The sequence below is a fragment of the Bacillus rossius genome, chromosome 5 (genome assembly GCF_032445375.1).
Source record: "Bacillus rossius redtenbacheri isolate Brsri chromosome 5, Brsri_v3, whole genome shotgun sequence".
Lineage (NCBI taxonomy): Eukaryota > Metazoa > Arthropoda > Insecta > Phasmatodea > Bacillidae > Bacillus > Bacillus rossius.
This window is the reverse complement of record NC_086333.1, coordinates 82,395,273-82,416,334: the sequence shown is the minus strand read 5'-3', so window position 1 is coordinate 82,416,334 and position 21,062 is coordinate 82,395,273. Positions and strand designations below refer to the sequence as shown.

General features: G+C 39.0%; 1 protein-coding gene across 7 annotated transcripts in view; it reads right to left on the bottom strand.

Moving 5' to 3' along the window:
- Positions 1-701: 701 nt before the first annotated feature.
- Positions 702-21,062, bottom strand: part of LOC134532126 (serine/arginine repetitive matrix protein 2) — a 279,404-nt gene continuing 259,043 nt past the window's right edge. For 3 of the 7 annotated variants that reach the window (XM_063368446.1, XM_063368449.1, XM_063368448.1), the window contains 6 exons: positions 17,997-18,803; positions 14,117-14,211; positions 12,530-13,433; positions 11,222-11,319; positions 4,680-4,768; positions 702-3,543 (listed from right to left, as the gene is read on the bottom strand). In XM_063368446.1, coding sequence (XP_063224516.1) covers positions 2,349-3,543; positions 4,680-4,768; positions 11,222-11,319; positions 12,530-13,433; positions 14,117-14,211; positions 17,997-18,803 — 3,188 coding nt within the window. In that variant the 3' untranslated portion in view covers positions 702-2,348. The remainder of the gene's footprint in view (positions 3,544-4,679; positions 4,769-11,221; positions 11,320-12,529; positions 13,434-14,116; positions 14,212-17,996; positions 18,804-21,062) is intronic. The other 4 variants (XM_063368447.1, XM_063368450.1, XM_063368451.1 and 1 more) reach the window with 4 other exon arrangements.

Genomic DNA, 21,062 nt, shown 5'->3' with positions numbered 1-21,062 from the left:
TTGTTCTCGACCAATGTTTTCGGAACGGCATGGAGACTTCCAGGCCGTTGCTATCTGCGGGGCAGACAAGGCGGGACGTGTCGATTACAAGGTCGCTGAGCTCTAGGGAGTCGACCCGCCAAGACGTCGCGGCCCTACTATACACTGGCAGTCATTTCGAACAACAGAAAGTCAGTGGTCTTCTGGTGCTCAAAAGAGGAAAGACGCATTCACGCACTGTGAGATCTATCAACCTTTGTCTACCCAGATCCAATTCAAAACTGTTTGTCCAAAGTAAGTTTTAGTAAATAACTAAATATAATTCCTTGGCTTCCCTAGGTCTCATTTTTCACTGAACAAACCATGTAATATTTCAATAGAACCCAACCAAAAGGTTTGTCTGTGATTGTTCATTAATTTTATGACAAAACTGTTTACACAGGAACAAAGCCTGTACAGAAGTATGTTTCTTACATCATGCTTTTTTTTAAAATAAAAATAATAATAAAAAAACCATTTAATATTCACAGCACAGTATTGTAAGCAAGAGAGAATAGACCTTTATCTAACCATTACATTTAAATTCCCCGAAATAATTTTTTTTTTGCTTCTAAGTAGTAAAAACATACATGAAAATGGTACACAAAGTTTTCTATGCTATGGTTTCAACCACAAGCCAAGGATAAAAAATTATTTTTAAAGGTTTGCAAAAAAAATAATAATTTGATTTCTTTAGAATATATTACATATTGTATTGCCTATAAACCTTTTTATACATGGTACACATACACAAAAGTTTTATCTTTAACAGTTTGATTTAAATGTTATCATACATGTTATACAAGCGCTTGAATCTTGAGCCATTTCAGTTTTTACAACAAAATAATACAAAATAAATTACATACTTACAAATGCATATATTTATTATACCATAATATATTTATCCCACATGAAAAGTTAGCAAAACTTTCCTTGAAGAGTAAAACGAGGGAAGAAACTTAACATTTTATTAGACAGTAAAAATGAACACACGTATATTGTCAAAAAAAATATTTTCCAAAAAAAGTAATGGAAAACAAAATAAGCAAACAGATACACACAGATATTAATTTATTTTTTAAATTTTATCTGACATTAGAGAAAAGAACCAAGTCTGTTGCAAGTATTTAGATGAACATTATAAAACTTTACGTAGATGGTTTAGGAAAGGTGCATTTGCATAATGATCACGTGATCAAGTTGGAAAAAAAAGTATGACTGATGATGTAGCGCTGCAAACTGCCAAATAAAAATCACCACCCGCACACCAAATGTTTCAGTCTAAACTAAGTTCCATTTCTATGAACATTTCACAAGTATTTACACGTTGCAATGATATGTATACTTCGATAAACAACTAAACAAGAGTTACGGCAGGTAGTTACATTTCACATGAATACCACCACTCAAATGTGGATTTTATATAAAATGACTTACAATTCTCCCAGTATGAAACTTAGTTACAAATAATGCATTTATGGTTTATACTTATAAATATTGGTTACTGCATGAAACATATATCGTTGCTCTGGTTAAAATAAATAGTAACTATAGAAAGTGACTAAATACGTGAGCACATTGTACATTATGCCTAGACAAGAAGGGGACTACCTATATACAATGTTGATGGGGTTTTCGCTAGTAACTACAATACTCCCAATTCTCAAAACAGACTTTGATCAAATACAGGAAAATTCCTCCAATAAATTACCATTAAAATGACTATGAAAGTTTAAGAAGACTACTGCTATGCACAGCAGCACATTACTGACCAAATTACTTGCATATTGCAGCTTCAGAACAGAACTGAATGTCCCAAAGAGACAATGCCTCATATTACTGAATAAAAAAAAATTGTAAAGAAACACAGGTGATTAATTTTATCCCTAGATTATGCACTACTCTGCATTTTACACTAATTTCATTTGGTTCCGTGCAATGCTGATAACATACCAAGTTATTGTTTCTTCAAACATACCCGCATTCTGGAACTTTACTTAGGCGCTTGTAAAAAAAAATGAAAATAAAAAGAACAATTGATTAAAAACTCATTTTGGTGTTGTGATTTCCAAACTTGATAATGAACACATCTACCTTAAGAAGCTCAAAAGTTTTGTAGTTACTTCAACAAACATGCACATTAAGGCACAAAAAATAAACAAAATCAAAGTTAATTCTGTATCATAATCAATCCAGTGCAATTCATACATATATGCTACTGTTTAGCTTCGGAAGACACTTTAAAAAAAAAGTACAATTGTGCTTCACAAAATCTTTGAACTTTATAGCTATTGCAACAAAACTACATCAAAATAAGACGTTGAATATAATCAGAACCTAAATATCACATTTGGCGCAGTCACATCAGTCGCGTGGGTCTTGTTGAGCGCGTCGCGCCCGCCGTGACTCCGGATGGCCTCCATCAGCTGCCCCCGGAAGTCTCCGGCGGCCACGGCAGAGTTCTTTGGTCGGGGAGGGTCCGCTGGCGGGGGGGGAGCCTCGGGGCCGGGGAGGGAGCGAGTCTTGGCCAGGGACTGCTTCTCGTGCACCCTGACGACCGCCGGGAGCGGGTCCCTCGCCAGGGTCGAGCCCTTGACGAGGGCGGACTCCGACCGCTGGACCCTCGCCTCCGCCCGGTGCTCGATCCTGACCGACGCCGGCGGCTGCGACGCCAGCCGGAAGCCCTTCACCACCGGCGCCCCCGAGAAGCCGTTCACCTTGACGACCGAGGAGCCCGGCCCCGGCTTGTTGACGCCGACCACGGACGTGTACTTCCTGGGCGCGCTGCTCTCCGAGGAGTTGACCGTGACGCTCGGGCTCAGGTTGGTCACGCTGGAACTCCTGTCGAGACCGCCGGCCAGCTCTTCCCGCCTCCTGGCACCGCCGTCACCGGGCTCATAGGCGGACGTGGGCCTGGGGCTCTTGTAGGGCCTGAGGGTGCCCGCGGAGAACATCCTGGCCAGGGAGTTGACCCCGGCGAAGACGCCGTCCTTCGCGGGCCCGTCCACTCGCTCGCCTCCCACCAGTACCTCCTCGTCCCGACGGACTATGCTGATGGACACCCCGCCACCCCGGCTCTGCAGCTGCTGCTGGAACGGCTTCTTCAGCTCCACGGCGCGCACGATCGGGATCCGGGACGGGTCGGCGTGCGTCCGGCCCACGAGCACGGAGGTCCTGGCCGGCGGAGGGGGGAGCCCGAAGGAGGGGTCCGGGTGCGAGATGGACTGCAGGATCTGGCTGGTCGAGAGGCCCTTCCTGACGGGCGCGTCCGAGACCAGCCTCATGCTGAGGGGCGTCTGCTCCACCTTGGGCGGCGGCGTCTGCTTCACCTCCGCATCCGGCTCCTCCTTCGCTCCGGCGCCCGCCTCCCGGCCGATGCGGTAGTCGCTGTCCTGCCGGATGCCCACCTTCACCTTGGGGCGCTCGCTCCAGCTGGACAGCTTGACGGCCGGCGGGCCCTGGTACCTGTAGCGCCTCTCCGGGCCCTCGGCAGCCGCGCTCTCCGACACCGGCTCCGCTCTCCTGCTGGAGGAACGCACCTCGCTACAGTTACTGGAGGTAGGAAGAGCAGATGACGTGGAAGGACCAGGCCAGAAGAGGATGGCTAAGAGTCAAGAGGATTGATGCCCCAACACTTTGAAATCAGAATTTTATGTCTAAGCATAACACTTAAGTACCATGTCTACTGATACTGTACACTCAAATTTCCATAATTTATGGGTGATGATTTAATAAGGCCAATTTCATTTTTAAAGCAGGAGATTTTGGTGTCATTGTTTTTATTTTTTTATGAAATTGGTCCTATCATAAATATAGCACATTAAAAAACAAATAAGATACTTAAATGTTCCATTATATGTACTATTTTCTCCAAAAATGTGTCTTGACTGATACTTAATGAACTTTATTTAGAAAAAGATTTTAATAAGCATGTCCAACTTATTTGGAACAAATGAAATAAAACTGTATGTGTGTTTGAAAAAAGTTCTAAGGTCGTAATGTAAAAGTGAGTCACTAGTAACAGTTGTAAGATTTAAAAACGTGAACTTTTTAAAAAAATTTTTTTTATTAAATTGTAGTTAAATTGTGAATAAATTATTTTAATTTAATCAAAAAGTTGTCATTTATATTTAAGTTTTTATCAAAAATACTGATTAGCTTCAAGATTTTAATTTAATTTCAGTGCTTTATGTCTATTAACTTCAATTTATATGGTGTATTGACATGTTTTTGGCATTACTTTAGTTTTATCACATTTCACCATATAATCTTGTCCCTAGTAATAACTTAATGTGAAAATCATTTTTTCTCTGTATTCACTAACTTCCAACAAAGACATTTTTGAAACAGACACAATGAGCATACCTACAACAAATTTCGAAAAGGATAATAATTTTACCAATAGTATGGACTAGAAACAATTGTGATTAATAAGCAAACAGGGCCGCAGAGAATACTAGGAAAGTCAAAATACACTGAACGGTACACTACTTTCAACCAAACTGGCCTTAAAAAATTAATTATTTAGTTCACAGAAGTACAAATAACTTTCTAAAGCACTACAAAAAAAAATTAAAACTGATTTGATTGTACAACTACCCTAGTCAGTTAAAAAATAAGTATCAGGAAATTAAATATGAACAAAAGAATAACAATTTTACCTTTCACTTTCTTGGTTGGTAGAACTGCTAATGTTCACATCTTCTGCAACTTGACTATGTATCATGTGAGGTAGAATGGTGCGCAAAACCTACAAACATAGTTACAAAAATGTGGCTTCCATTTTCATGTTTCATAAAACTATAGACAAATACTATTTAAATAACACTTAAAACTGGCATGCACACATTTATTGTTAATTCTCCATTTCACAAACTCATTGTTCTCAAAAACTAGTCTGTATGAACTAGTACAATATCCACTATACAGATCCAACTGTGCCTGCATATAGGTCCTTATGAAAGAGTTTACCACATTCTTCTTCAAAAAATATCAGATAAGCAGAGACTCAAGTTCTTGAACTGAGCCGAGAAAGTAGCTTTAGCTCAACTCTGCTCTCAAGTATGGGAAGCCTACAGCTCATGTAGTTTTGATTCCCTGCAAGAATTTCAGAAGATTTCCGAAGTTTTGCGTTTTGGTATTAACGCCACTTCAGCCGCTAAATCAGAAGTTTCCTATGAAAACAACCATGTTGTGACTAACCTAACCTAACCCTTCGATTTTTTTAATTTCAATTTTTTAGAGAAATCCGGAGTTGCACGAACGTGGTAGGGAACCGAAACTACGTGAGTTGTAGGCTTCCCCTCAAGTATAGCTATAGCTATAGTACTAGACTGACCAGACGAGACAAGACAGTATTTTTGAAACTTTATACATATTTGACATGTACAATGAGCATGAAATAATGTACCACTATTTTTTAGTCACTTTACAGTGAAACCTTTACTGTTTATTGGTATGGTTTATTTTACATATTTACTTACACTGCTCGGAAAAAGGAAATCTCACTACGTGTGTCTCAACACACAAAAAATCTAAACCATTTAGTAATGAAAGGCCTGCTGTACACCACAGATTTTAAAATAGCTAAAAAAATTAGAAAGGAAAATAATTTTAATGTCTCCAATGTACAGTTTTTTTTTCTCTACTACAGTGTCAATCGATATAATGAATATTTGGCAAGAATGTAGCAAAATTCCAAGTGATATGGCTTTTAATTTTATCCCCCTATTTTAAGATTATTTATCCAAAATGTGAGATACAGTAAACCCTCGATAAGTCGGACTAAAAGGGGGGATAAGTTGTCCGAGTTATGATTTGTCCGAGTTATCGAGTGGATAATTTTAAGTTACACCCAAAGATAACTACATACCAGTGTTACGAAATAAAAGTATACAAAGTGGTATCAGTTTAAAGACAGTTGCAATGTAATACATAATTTATTATTCAGCGTCTTTTAAGTAAAGCACGGCAAACATTCTGCAGCGAAACACAAGTCCGTAGCTGCGTATGGCCGCTAGCAAGGTCAACTGCGAGCAACGAGATCGAGACGGCCAGGCAAGGTCGCGCGCAAGGTCACAGTAGTCTGCCGGCGCGCTGTGCGTATCTATCAACTCAGCTGTTGTTGCGTTGCCGCCGCATGTACCTCGTACACAACACCAGGCATAAAAAATTTAAAGTTTTTCCAATTTTGAAGGCTCAAAATATCGGCGCTGCTTATACATACCAATATACGGTATAAAAACTGTGAATTTTAGGCTACCACAAACTTTCGGACCTTCATTTAATACGAGTAGCAATTTAATCACTGTCTGAATCAGTAACACTTTTCGGGATCGGGAACATGATGGAAACTCGTCTACACTTTGTGGCACTGGGGTGGGAGCTGTCAGAGTCGACAGAGGTGTTGCCTGGAAGAAACTGTCAATCTTCAGCTGCGTGGTCTTGTGGTGCTGCTTTCGAATCACAATTTCTCGTGCTGACCGGAAATGATGATAGAATGGCTGCAGTTCAGTGTCAGTGGTTGAATCAATAATGCTAATTAGAGTATCTAACACATCTCTGGCACTTGATAATTTTGATTTTGAGAGGGGTTCTAATTCCTCTTCATCTGTGCTATGTTCTGTGTTAGGATACATAACCTCTCGAACAATTTCTTCGTCAGGCAGTATCTGACAACGAAGTTCTGCCTCGTCAGCATCCAACCACTCGCGGATATCTGCTTCTGTGGGGCCAGTTTCGCCACATGCCAAAAATGTCTCCTGGTAATCAGTGGCCTCGAACCCCTTAAAGTCGTGCTCTACATCTTTGTCGAAGAGAAGCTTATTCCATCCATTGACTAGCGTGGACGTTTTTATTTCCCTCCAAGCCGAGGCCCAATTGAAAATGGCTGACTTTATGTTGTAGGCCCAAAGTTTTTGCAGTGTTCTCTGGCCCCGTGTGTCCTCTTTTTCATCTTGTGGTTCCTCCAATACAACCATCACCAAAAAAGAAATTTTTTTTTGTACAATCTCTTCGAGGCCAAGATAATTCCCTGATCCATAGGCTGAATCAGAGATGTTGTGTTTGGAGGCAGTGCCATACACTTAATTTTGCCGTCACTACTACACATCTTCTCACTTTGGGGGTGGGAAGGGGCATTATCGACGAACAACAAAGCTTTGACTTCATCGGGAGAAATCTTCAAAACATCCTCCTGGAATCGACGCACTTCAGGTAAAAAGTGGTTTTGAAACCAGTCATTTGTGATTTCTTGTGTGAACCACGCATTCTTTGAGTTGTAATAGTGAACAGGCAGGTTATTCATAATGTCCTTGAGGACACGCGGCTTGCGAGATTTTCCCACAACAACCGATTTAAGGCGGTGACTTCCATTAGCGTTTGCACACAGTAAAGCCGAAAGTCTCTCCTTACTAAGTTTTCGTCCAGGTGCAGTACCCTCATGCTTGTAAGCCTGTGTGTTTCTGGTAGTGATCTCCAAAACAGCCCTGTCTCGTCAGCATTGTATAGTTGTGCACGAGATAGGTTTTCTTCTTCAAGTAGATCATTAAGCCGCTTTCTAAATGGCTCAACACTAGCAGTATCAGCACTTAGGGATTCGCCAAACATTCTCTTGTTGATTATGCCGTGTCTGTTGCGAAAACACCACAACCAGCCATCACTTGCTCGGAACTCTATGTTCAGGTGCATCGCTAGTCTTTCAGCAGCTGCTTGCAGCTCTACACCACGCACTGCGACGCCACTTGATCGTTGCTGTACATACCATTTGTAAACTGCTTCTTCAAGATCTGTTTCTGTAGGCTGCTTAAGCCGTTTTCTGCTGGAAACAATTTTTTCCGAGTCACACTTGAACACAAACTGCTTAAACTTGTCTTTATTTTTTTTTATGTCCGACACTGTTTGTTTCGCGATACCGTACTCGAGACATAGATTCGCCACAGAAACACCAGACTCAAGTTTTTTTATCAATTTTAATTTTTCAGCAACAGTCAAAGTCACGCACTTACTTTTAGGCCCCATTGTGAAATGTGAATGTTCATAACACGAAAAAATCGCGGCGTGCGGAACTGGGTAAGTGCAACGAGTGAATAAGCTAGATGAAAGAGGGGAAGAGAATGACGTGTTCTAGCTAGCAGCCGGCCGGCTATGACGCCACGTCTCCGCCGGCAAGGCAGCGTTGTCAAGTCTCTGACATCCGAATTGCCACTTTTTTCCCCTTCAAAGAATCGGCCCATACCACGCTGTACATACTTTGTTGTTTTGCACATTATTGAACACTGCCATTGCTATTGTGGTGTCTTATACGTTAAAGAAATTAATATTGTATGTTGCAAATTTTTTAAATTTATTTATTTATTTTTAATGGTTGTCCGACTTATCCGATGTCCGGAATATCAAGGTCCGACTAATCGAGGGTTAACTGTGGTTTAATTTTTGTTTATAAAAAAAGGATTATTACCCATTTTGCATCCAGTTTATTTATTTATATATTTATTTATTTATTTATTTATTTAATGCTTGAAAACTGCGTTTGAAAATGCCTAGTATTGACATTTTTGAATTAAGGAAAATCGTAGTTAATCACAAAATTATGAAAGAACTAGCTGCAATACCCGGCATTGCCCAGGCTGAACACAGGGTGAAGGGGACCTTTTTTGAAATCAGATGTAGTTAGTAATTGTCTTCTTAATTTGAATGTCGTGTGAAAATTAATTTAGGTATATCACTTTCAGATCCCTACAGACGTTCTGCCAGTTTATAGTTATTTACCTGGTCTGTATGTAATTTAGACTTTATAAAGCAATATAGAAAAAAGCTGAAAAATAATAGATTACTAATATTGAAAGGATTCCATTATCTAGCTAATGCTCGGCCTGCATTGGAATGCCTCATTCAGTTTTGTTTTGTAATATGTTTGAAGTAATTACACACATACAAATCATCTATCTATCTCTATATATATTTATCTCTATCTACATCTATATACATCTATGTATCTATCTCTATTTATCTCTTTATATCTACATATATACTTCCACTATCTGTATATCTTCTATATATGTCTCTATATAGCTCTATAGATCTATAGCTATACCTCTTTATCTAACCCATTTCATTCTCTATACCTCGCTCTATCTCAACTTATCTCTCCGTCTCTATCTCACTCTATATATATATATATATATATATATATATATATATCACTATCTCTGTCTCTCTTTTATATTTAAATTAATTGTGTCATGCGTGCGAACTTATACAACAAAAACAGACGATGTGCCGCTATATAAAATGAAATGAACACATTTTTTGACATGATTCGTGATCCAACTACATATTGAAAAATAGTTATACCGTCTCAGTAACCTTCATGGCCATGCACATAACAAATCACCAAAATTTCATCGCAATCGGATGAATGGTATAGGAACGCATACGGCACAAACAAACGAAAATTAAAGACATGACAAATGCATCAAACGATAGTGTGTTTAAAATTCAAGGCAAATCTATCTATTGACGAAGTTAACAACAAAACTGTTATTAGCACCTTTATTTTGCTAGCCGCTGCGAGCTCCACTAAGCGGACTGGTCTCACCAAGGAGAAAAATATTAATCTGCCAGACCTTACTATGTGTATTATCGTGTGACACACTTAGGGAAATGACACTCACTCACTCACTATTTGTATGTCTATGACCAATTTTTTTTTCTGTTATATAATGAAATTATCATTTTTTCACTCCCTTAGGGATGGAATTTCATATTAATATGGGGTCTATGTGTTAATCCAGGTTATAAGCTAGCTGTAGGCCAAATTTCATTCAAATCCATTCAGTAGTTTTTATGTGAAAGAGTAACAAACATCCATCCATCCATACTTACAAACTTTAGTGTTTATAATATTAGTAGGATGGAAAAATAACGTAGAGAAAACCTTCCTTCCAGTTGTGTTTACACTTTTCAATTAGCTAATTTTGTAGTTTATGTGAAATTTTTAAAAACATCCAAAGGTTAAAATATCACATGATCTGTGAACTTATGAGATTTGTTATCATATTCCTTAATAAGGCAAAACACACAGTAGTAAACTTTAAGGCAGATATGATTTTGTTAACGTATCCCACTGGTAAACAATCTGAGACATTGTCAACATGTACCAAAATATGATCTGTACTAGTAAGTTCCTTCATGTATAACCTAGTTTGACCATTAGCATTGTACCATAATCCATTCTAATACTATTTTATAACACCTCAGAACAAAACACTCTGCAATTACTCAAGCATGAATTTTGAAGGGCTCGACTAAAAAATAATCAAGTCCACATTTGTCTTGATGGTATAAATGCTGAATTCAACACTCGATTCAAAAATTTGCGGGCTCTCTCTCATATTTCTACATAATTTGTTGGTAGCACTATTACTATAACATATTGTTAGTAAGAGGTTAGTAAAAGATATACACTGAAAAAACTTAAAAAGTAAAATAAATAAATAAATAAATAATAATAATAATACCAACATAAACAACAACAGTTTCTTACAACTGTTATAATAGAATAAAAAAAAATTTGGAAGCTAAACAAATAATTATGTAACATTTGCTAAAAAATATTTAAACAAACTTTGAATTAATATTTTTTTTTAAATATATTGCGATTCATTATTGTAGAAAGTGGAATGTTTTGCCAATGAACTGTTTTTAAAGTTACTATTGCTTCACTAAGCTACAGACACCAGTTACCCACTGCAGGACAGCGTGTGTGGCTAGAGGTACTTGGTATTTACACACACACGGAACAGCAAGCTGGCTGTTTGGACTTGTAAATATTGTGTGTAATTTAGTGTACAGTGTTTGAAACGTTTGAATTCTGAACTTCCCGCGCTGCTTGCTAGCAGCGCCAAGTTTTTCAAGCTGGCTGCCTGCCGAGGTGGGTAGCCCTGCAGCTTCCGGCGACGAAGCAACAGTTGTTGTTGAATCATCGTGGCGGTGAGTCGTGCTATCGTGCACGCTTGCTGCCAATTGAGTCGTTCGCGAGTGAATCGTCATTAATTGTGTCGTTTTATCTGGATTTTACAGTCTCGTACTTCTCTAGACAAAACACGGGCAGTACATGCCTGTTGCTGCTGTCACAAGCTGCCAGAGTCGCAGACTCGTCACGACGCGAACACACGGCCGGTGACGTCCCGACTGCACTCACCTGGAGCGACTGGAAGGGCGCGTCACTCTTCTTCTCATCCGCGTCTTCCCGGGCGGCCGTGTCGCACCTCGGCTCGTCTTTCGGCACAGTGTCGCCACCTGCACAAACTCTCGCCATGTCACACTTGCAAACTGACTATCAGCAGTTCAACTACAACCACGCACGACTTGCCCAAGAAAAAAAATCAACCTTACATTTCATTTCCCACGTGCATTTTAAATGGAAGCAAAACTTAATGACTCTTATTTCTTAAATTCAAAATACTATTGCATACTAAACAAATATAAAATTACTAACGTAGCATTAGTGAATCAATTTAAAATTAGATACATGAAAATTACTAACAGGGACATGTAACAAAACTATTTTTTTTTTTAATAGTTCTCCTGAATGCAGGCAAAATGTTACCTTAAAGATTCCTGTAGCAGGTAGTTTTTGAAAGTGAATAAAACAACATTTAAGCGAGTCTTTGTTCTCATGTTGAAATTGAACTTATAATACTAAACTATAACAAGAAAATTAACGTAGAATTCTTTAAAATCATGCCAAGTATTATAACATATATGGAAAGTATTCATTTAAGGGTAAAACTTAAAAACGTTTTGCCCTTAAAAAATTGAACTATAATTATTCTGTTTAACAAGATGATAATAACCAAACCCAACCCAGGTTAGTAATGCTAATTTTTATTTACTTCCTACAATTTTTTTCAAGTCTATTCATTCGTTGCGCTTTGGGTAGTTTCAGAACAGTTATGATGCAATTAGTGCGCTGGTATGTAGGCAAGGTGTCTCAAAAGAACAAAAAATAAAGTTAATGAACGTGATGCGCTACTGGTATTTTCGAAAGAGGTACAATAAAGATAGTACTTCAGTTCCAAGGTATCATCCCCCCCCCCCCCCCCTTTTTTTCAAATTATAAGTAGTATATTTAAAAATATATTAAAAATTTTTAATGGAATATTTTAGCATAAGTTATGATATATGGTGTGAATTAAAGTGCATATGTTAAAGGTACACCCATATGACATGATCATAAATTTACTTAAATTTTAATTACAAACCTTTAATGTTTATAGAATATATGATATTGGCAAGTAAAGACAAATACTTAGTCTGAACTATAATCAAAGTAAAAGTGCCACCGAGTGTGGTTAGGACTTTTGATATATACGAATATTATATACATGGGTCCGCCATTTTTAAGAGATTTCCGAGACTTCTGCACATACACTGCACCGTTATGCTTTTCCCTTCCATATTCAGGGAACTACTCCTACCAAACGCTGTACACGTCAACAAAGCTCACCGTGAACCAGCTCGCCCCGCAGGTGGTCCCGGGAGCTGCTGCTGCTCCGTCGAACCTCCTGCCCCGAGGCCGGTCTGCCCGGTCCCAGGGACACGTGCGAGACCGACCGCTTCACAGCGAGGGCGACCGAGTCCGCCTCGTCCCGGCCAGGGGCCCCGGTCTGGACCGCTGCCAGCGAGTTGGCAGAGCCGTAGCGACGCACGTTCTTCGACGCCGGCAGCGGCTCCTTGAACTCCCGGCCCCTGACCGCACTGCTCTCCGCCTCCGCCTCCCTGAAGATGCTGTCGATGTCCCTGCGGCCCTGGTACGTCGAGATCTTGAAGTTGGACAGCTGGTGCGGCTGGAACACGTCCGTGACCCCCACGGAGTGACTGCGTGGCTTCGAGTCCGTGAACACCTCGCGGTCCAGCGCCTCCGACAGCTTCCTGCCGGTCGCATCTTCCTTCGACTCGAAGCTCCGGTCTGCGTCGTCTTCGACCGACGTGGGCTCCGGCCCGGGGAGCGAGGACTCGGCCGCATCTTCCGTCGGCCGGCCGTCGAACCGGCGGGAGTCGTACAGGGGGTTCACGCGGGTGATCTCCCCGCCGCCGATGCGGACGCTGAAGTCGTCCAGAGACTTCCTCGCCTTCGGGCGCTCCGCGACGTCCGTCAGGGAGAAGTCTCCGCTGTCCACAGACTCCTCCGCCTCCTGGAAGGCCCTGGCGTCTTCCAGAGGCACCGTCCCGCCCTCCACGATGCTCGGCGAGGCACGGTCCCTGAAGGCGGAGGGTGGCGCCGGCAGCTGGTACTCCCAGTCAATGTCCAGTGGCTCCTCCTTGCCGTCCTCCGGCAAGGTTGGCACCACTGGCTCCGGCAGTTTGGGTAGCCTCTCCGTCACAGCAGGCGCGACGGTCGCAGATTCAACCTGGAAATACAGGTAGGTTTCGTACCGGACGATTGCGCACAGAAAATATTAAATTAAATGGACTTAAATTATAGCAGTCTCCAATACATTTGGTTAACTCGCAATTTTGCACAGAATGGCATTTAAGTGGAACAATTAACCCTAGCCTTGACACATTAACGGCCCTGCCTTACCACTCACTGCCACAAAGGACCCTGCAGCTAACACTACAGTACGTAGCTCTTTACTGTTCGCACAATAACAAACTTAAACGTTACTTGTACCATGGTTGGTTACGTGCTTTAAGACACTGACGTAATTATTCAGAATAGTTGTAAAACAACAGTAGGGTGTTAAAAACATTTGATAAACCAAACTCTATAGTAATTGTGCGTGTATGTTTTATAAAACAAAGTGTTATTATTTACCTAATAGTATTTTAAACATGACACTTACAATATATTTTCACGTTCAGTATTTTCGAACACTCTGGCTTACCTCTGATATGTTTACTGTTCAATCACATTAGTCACAGTCACAGAAAGGTGCAACACCACTGTGACATCATGTGTAATTTAAAATGCCTAAATTTTTGTTGAATACCATCTGATTTTCCTGCAACCCCAAATGTGTTTAGAAGAAAGCTAATGAAGGCATTGTGCGTCCCAGGTTGCGAGCAAGTCAAACGAAACCTGAGTGTTTACCTGTGACGCTGGCTGTGGCTCCATAACCTCCGACAGTCTCCCGACAGCTTTCGACTCGACAAAGTTGCAGTCATCTGCTGACGACACCTCTGCATCTACAAGAGGCATCACACAACAATATGATAAAAAAAATTACTTCGGATAAAGCATTTGCTGAACATCCAGCAATTTAACACAAATAGCCACATAATAATTTAACATATATTACAACACTAGACACTAATCAAGTTAAAAAAATATATATGTCAAATATTTTTACAGCAAAATTATTTTATACTTAAAAATAAGTAAAATTTATTATTAACAAACATTTTTTTATAGCAACTACCAAATCAAATACCCTCTATCATGCACACAAAAGATCAGATTTTTTTTTTTTACGAATTATTAGATCACAATAAAATGCACAAATTTATTTTACGTTCATCATAGAAGTTAGTTACATAAGAAAGGGCATTTTTTAAAAGAAATTGCAATACACAAGAGTAATGATAGAGATTGGCTATATCCTTTAAGTCTCCTCAACCCAAATTGTAATTATTATTATTACTAAAAACCATTTCTCTGTTAAGACCGCAACCAGGCATACCGTTAAGATTAGTAAGTTCGAGATGGGTAAAGCAATTTCAGATACTACTATTCTCAACACAAACCACATTACTTTACAGTAGTTAAGTGATTAACATAACCACCACCCAAGGAAACAAAATACACTGTGCAAAATAGATGTGGATGCAACTAATAAAGCTGTCAGATAAAGTTTGTATGTTATTTTTACTTCATTTATAATCCACCAGTATATTATTGTCACTTTCTGTGTAGGATTTTTTTCTGTTTAAAACCAGTTACAAACTGATTCCCAAAATCATTTAGAGTATGGTTACCCTTTTAAACTCATTAATTAATATTTACATGAAACTATTTAACATGTAGACTTCTCCATTGGTTTTAACTACTGAATATACCATGAAGTAAATATTTTTTAGAGAGTAACTTATTTGACTTTATTTTAGCGTTGAAATAATTTTTTTTAAAATTTTGACTTATAAGTAAAGATGGTCATTTTTTGTAAGGAACTAACTTTATCATAAGTAACCAGTCACATTGAAATTAAATTTTTTTAAGTTTGAAATGTATTAGCATTCAGTTATTTTTAAAGTAAAAAAAAAATTACTTTACAAACAGTTTTTTTTTTTAAAAAATAACTTTTTAAAATTTCATTTAAGTGTTTTACTTAAAACGTCTTTAAGTTTAACAGTTTCTGGTGCAAGTATAAAAATGACCTGAATGATAACATACTTTTAAGTAAATAAAAATTATTTATAAAACTTATTATAAAATTCAAACTGTAATGGTAGTATTTTGCAGCAAAGTGCTTTGCTCAAATGAGCAAGCGAGACATTGTTTCAAGCACACTATCAATGTGGCGGCCTCTATGCCATTCAGGCTCCATCTCGCACGGCATGTTGATTTTTTTGTTTTCTCATCAACACTTTCATCCAAGGGCTGTTTCTAAAATTTTAACGATACCGCCCTTGCATTTGTTGTTCTGCTACAAATATTAAAAAAAAAAATTACTTAGTGTCAAATCATTGGTGAATATCTGTTAAAACTATTTGTGGCAGAACAAATGCAAGGGAAAAATAGAGTTGAAATTTTAGAAAAAGTCCTTAATAAAATGAATTATGCAAAAAAAAAAAAAACTAAGAAAAAAATCATGGGGTGTGAAACAGAGCCTATATAAAATTTGACAATGAAACAGCTCTCTTTTAAGCTTAACATATGCCTGCAAACTTACTCGCCCATGTTTTTGATCGTAGCTAACTGTTTTGCACTTGCCCAAGCGAGTCCTCTAACCACTTAACATAAAAGTTTGCTCTAACTGAAAGATGCGCCATTTTAAAATTTACCTAACAATACACAATTAATACCACACAACGCAGTTAATTAAACTGTCTTACCACAGCTGCCTTATATACAAGTGTTTATTTTTTTATAAATCCTTTTAAATAAGCAGTTAAAGCTGTATCCCCAACCTCCATTTGGTAATCAGGCAATAAAAAAAATTTAGAGTGTGCAACTGTTTAAGATATAGTTTAGCAAAATCTAGAGTAGTATGAAATTATATATGTAGTTAATATTTTTTAACTCCACTTAGCCACTTACCTTCCTCACGTCAGAAATATCCTTTGTGCATACCGTAAGCTAACACCCATCAATCTGTGACAACTGCTATTACATAATGCATGCAGGAAAGATGCTGATTTCTACTTATTTTTTTTTACTTTAGTTTATACCATGCCTCTGACTAGCAATCCCGTGCTTTTAACTATGTAGACTTTCAAACTATCCACTATATTGCTGACGAGAGAAATATGAACTGTACACCTGACCAATGCTGTTTGTAAATTTTTTTTTTTCCTTTTTTTTTTATCCGTTAAGGTTGATGTCTCGCCCACATGTTACTGAAAATTAATGTATAACAACATGCATCGTAAGTACCACGATAAGGTATTTGTGTTGTCTGCAAATAAGGTATACATTGAATGGAATTATTTCTTTAAAAACTTTCTTACTAAGGACAACACAGGGCCGCATGTCACAGTGGCCCTGAACACCTCAAGTTGATTTACCTCAGGACGGAAATTAATACCACGTTAATAAATTATTATATTTAGTTTTATTTAATACGTATTCTCAATTTGGACCTAACGCGCCGGCTAGCATGAGTAGCCAGGCAGAGCTTAGGGGTCACGGATGAGTTGGTACCACTTAAGAGCCGCGCAAGAAGGGTAGCCGCTGTCCGCGCAAGAGGGACGACACTGAACGAGTGGACCAAGGGTGATTAATATGTGTCACGTATCCAAGTTCATCCCTTTATCCTAATGGCATGATCGTGTTCATATTGATCCCGTAGTACATGATGCTTTCTGTTTCAATTTAGTACATCTAAAGAGCCTGGCCAAACGAAAACCCAAACATCAAAATAAAACAAATTATGCGCGGTCTTTTTCTTTTGTATACCACTTATCATCATAGTTCATTGTTCTATCAAAGTCGAGCACATTCAGGTTCAATATGTTTGAAAATTACTTCTCGTTTGGTGTTTAAATTAAACTAAAACAACTTGTGGTTCCTAAACTGGCAATGAAGAAAGAACAGAAAAAGGCAGTTTTATCATCTGATTGTGAAATTAACACGAATAAGTAGAGACAAGATTTTATGATTTTATTTTCAGGCCAATTTTGTTTTTATAACAGGAGATTCCGATATTGTTTTTATTTTTTTATTAAACCTGTTTATTAAAAGATAATAGCACATTACTGATCAAATTTGATACTTAAATTTTCCACGATACTAATTTATCCAAAACAGTGTAATTTCGACAGAGACATGAATCACTTTTATCTATATAATGACGGTAATAAGCACGTCTTAACTTTTCTAAATAAATGAAATAAATCTGTTAAATATTTGTGTTTGAAAAATTTCTAAGGTCGTAATGTAAAAATGTGAAACTAATATAACTTGTAAGATTTTTAAAAAAATTAACTTTCTCCAATCTTTTTTATTATGAGGTAAAAACGTTATGCTAAATAAATTTCTTTTACTGAATTTAATATTTAAAAGATTAGGTATGTATTTGTTATTAGAGTTGAGTTTTTATTGAAAATACTGATTTGTTTCACAATTTTAAATGCATTTTCAAGGCTTCGTGGTGTATTAATTAAATTTCGGTGCTGTATGGTGTATTGACAACTCACCATATAATCCTGTCCCTACAAATAAGAAATGAGACCCCTACACACGGATGTGTACTTTGCAAAGCTCTGTGACCGCAGTTGATAAGCACGGGAGGAGACAACACTGAGAGCAGCACCTGATTCGTCCTCCGACGTCCGGGCCGACTGCCGTGTGGCCTCGTCAGCCTCGTCGAGCGCCTCGACGCTGCCCCAGCGGCCGATGCTCGCCGCGTCGCTCAGAAACTGGGGCAAGTCGTCCATGCTGCGCAGGCTGGTGAAGCTCCCGCCGGACGGTCTACCGTGCGGTCGTTCCGACGCCCGGCTATTGCGCAAGAGCTCGCGAACCGCGTCCGTGTCGGACTTCATCTTGGACATCATCTTGGCGTGCCCGAGTCCCGGAGACGTCTCCTCCGAGTCGCTGGGCCCGAAGACCGAGCTCTCCACGGACGCGGTGTCACTCAGGACGGACGCCGAGCGGTCTTTCACGAGGAAGTCTGGCTGCGCGTCACTTTCCACACGATCGCTCTCAGTCGACTCTGCGTGGTCGTCCTGGCGTACTTCGCCGGCACCATCATCTTCCGCGACGTCGTCATCATCTCTCGTAACAGAGCGGTTTTTCACAAGCCCGTCATCTGACTTCACGCTTCCCGGGCGGTCGTCTCGTCCGAGACGAGCGTCACTCCAGGTGGAAGCAGAGTGGTCCTCGAACACAGCCACGTCCGGGCAAACATCTGCAACGCGACGTTCAACTTCACGGGGCACTTCCCCTTTCCCGGCGACTACGTGCCTAGCGTCAGCTTCCCCTCCGACCGTTGCTTCGAGGCCGGGACCTCCTGCCTTCTCGAGCGACATCCTCCTGGGTCGCGGGACGGGAGCAGGCGCTCTCGGCGCAGGGGTCTCCGAGGCGGTCAGCCTGGCTCGAGGTGTCGGGGTTGGGATTGCAACTACGGGGTCCACACCAAAGAAACATGCAAGGGAAGAGAGGGAGGGAAAAAAAAAAAGGTTAGTCCCGCTAACTACTGACAAGTTAGTGCATGTTAACTACATAACTACTAGCATTAGCAACACTGAATCATACACAGGTTTCCTGGAATGTGACAAGTTGAGTAGGGAATTATAAAATCAATGGCTACATATCGTATATACAATATGTATTTATTTTTGAAACAATTATGCTCAGGAAACTTGGTGTAGTGATCACAATGCAGCATAATTCCAATATAAAGTAGGCAAGATTCTTTACACCATAGATCACTAGCAAAACTACTAAGCCCAAGTACCAAGGCATACACGATACAATTTTGTTATTGCCCAGTTCTGGGATAGTTTTGGCCACTTAGAAGCTTGTATTTGAAACACACTGACATACTTGAAGGAGCTACTCTAGCAAATATGTTACACACACAATATGATCTAATTAATAAAGGTAGTGCAAGATTAATGGGACACGCCACACGTCTCAGCCACATGTCCAAGCATTTGCGTGACTGCCACTGCACAACACTATTTATTGCTCGGTTATAATGTGCATGTCATTCAGATGACAGGCACTCAACCTCGAGTGTTCGACTATTCTCTAATTAGAAGGCCGGGCTGTACCAACAGTCTCTGCAATTAATTATTAATTGATACTGGCGACCCTAATATCGCTTTTAATTGTGAGTATTCAAGATCTAAAAAAATGAATAGAAAAATTCTAATTTTGTATTAATTTGTATTGAAAATATGACATAAAATTGAAAATTAAAAAAAATCTGTTGATCCGATCACTACCAAACATCACAGGATTACCCGCTGGGCTGATCTGAAGTATGCCTGAAAATTTCATAAAAATCGTTCCAGCCGTTTTGGAGTCCATAGGGAACATACATACACAAATTAATTTTTATATATACAGATTATCTGCTGCAATTTTCCAGCGGAGTTAACCCCAAAAGAATAAACTGCCACTATGACACCGTAACAGGCAACCTGCAGAGTAAAACATTAATGCATCAGGGAGGTTAGCAAACCTGTGATAAAAATGTCCCTGACTTTCCCCCGACTTTTCCAGGGTTGAAAAAAAAAATTTGCCGAACACCACAAAATCATGATTTAAGGCATACCGCAATTCACCATTGCAACAGGCAATTATAGATTATTTTATCATACTACAGTTGATAGCATCAGGGTCTATGCAAAGGGAGGGTGGGGAGAGGGGAGGGGGGGAGGGGGGGGGCTGAAAAATTAGCATCTTGCTATAGATGTTATTTTTTTGATAATTTATTCTTTTAGATGCTATTTTACGCTAATTTCCAACAAAAGTAATATTTTAGCTAATTTTCTAAATAAATTCTTTTTTCAGCTAAATTAGTTGAAAATACCATTCAGCTCCACACTAGCTTTCACAACCTGCATTATCCGTGATATTGCCATTACTCCATGGTGCAGCCGAGTTACATGTATCTTGTAATAACTTCAAAACATAAGCCCCACTAATCCAGTTGATTTGTGTAATATTCTATCCATTAAACCTGCAATTAACAGTTGCTAGCATATTGCACTACCAAATTTCTAAAGTAAAATAAGCATTATTTTGATTTAGAAAAGCATTAAAATATAGATTTTTTTTCTATTCAACAAAAACTAAAAAGAGGGTTATTTGTAGGTAGTTTAAAATCATCTAGAATGTAAATTGTAAGTTATCAATAGGTTTCATTAAAAATTTTATTTCACAATAATATATGCTAATTTTTGAAGAAGAAAAGAAGTAAAAAATTCTAATTTTTCTAGCCCCTATCAATGTGCATTGTCAAAGTGCTGATATACTTACTACCAAACAAGAATTGGAGAAAACCTTTATGTAACACTCAGATACAAGATGAAAAGGGGCGGAATAAAAGATGTGAACGTGGAACCGGCATAAATGAAATAAATCTCCACTAAAATATTTAATTTTTCGTTAAGCTCATAATTAAAAAAACATTTCCCGACTTTCTACTGACCTCTCCCTGTTTTTAGCAACACATCATGATCTATGCTATAAAAAACTTTTATAGATCTTAAAAAAACCACCTTATCTTTTAGGAAAAAAAAAACCAATATTTTTTTCTTGGTAGTTACAACATAAATATAAATAACCAATAACATAGGTTAACTCCTAAAATACCCTTGAACACCTAATAGCTTAACTTTCAATAAAACTGTACTTAGAACATGAATCG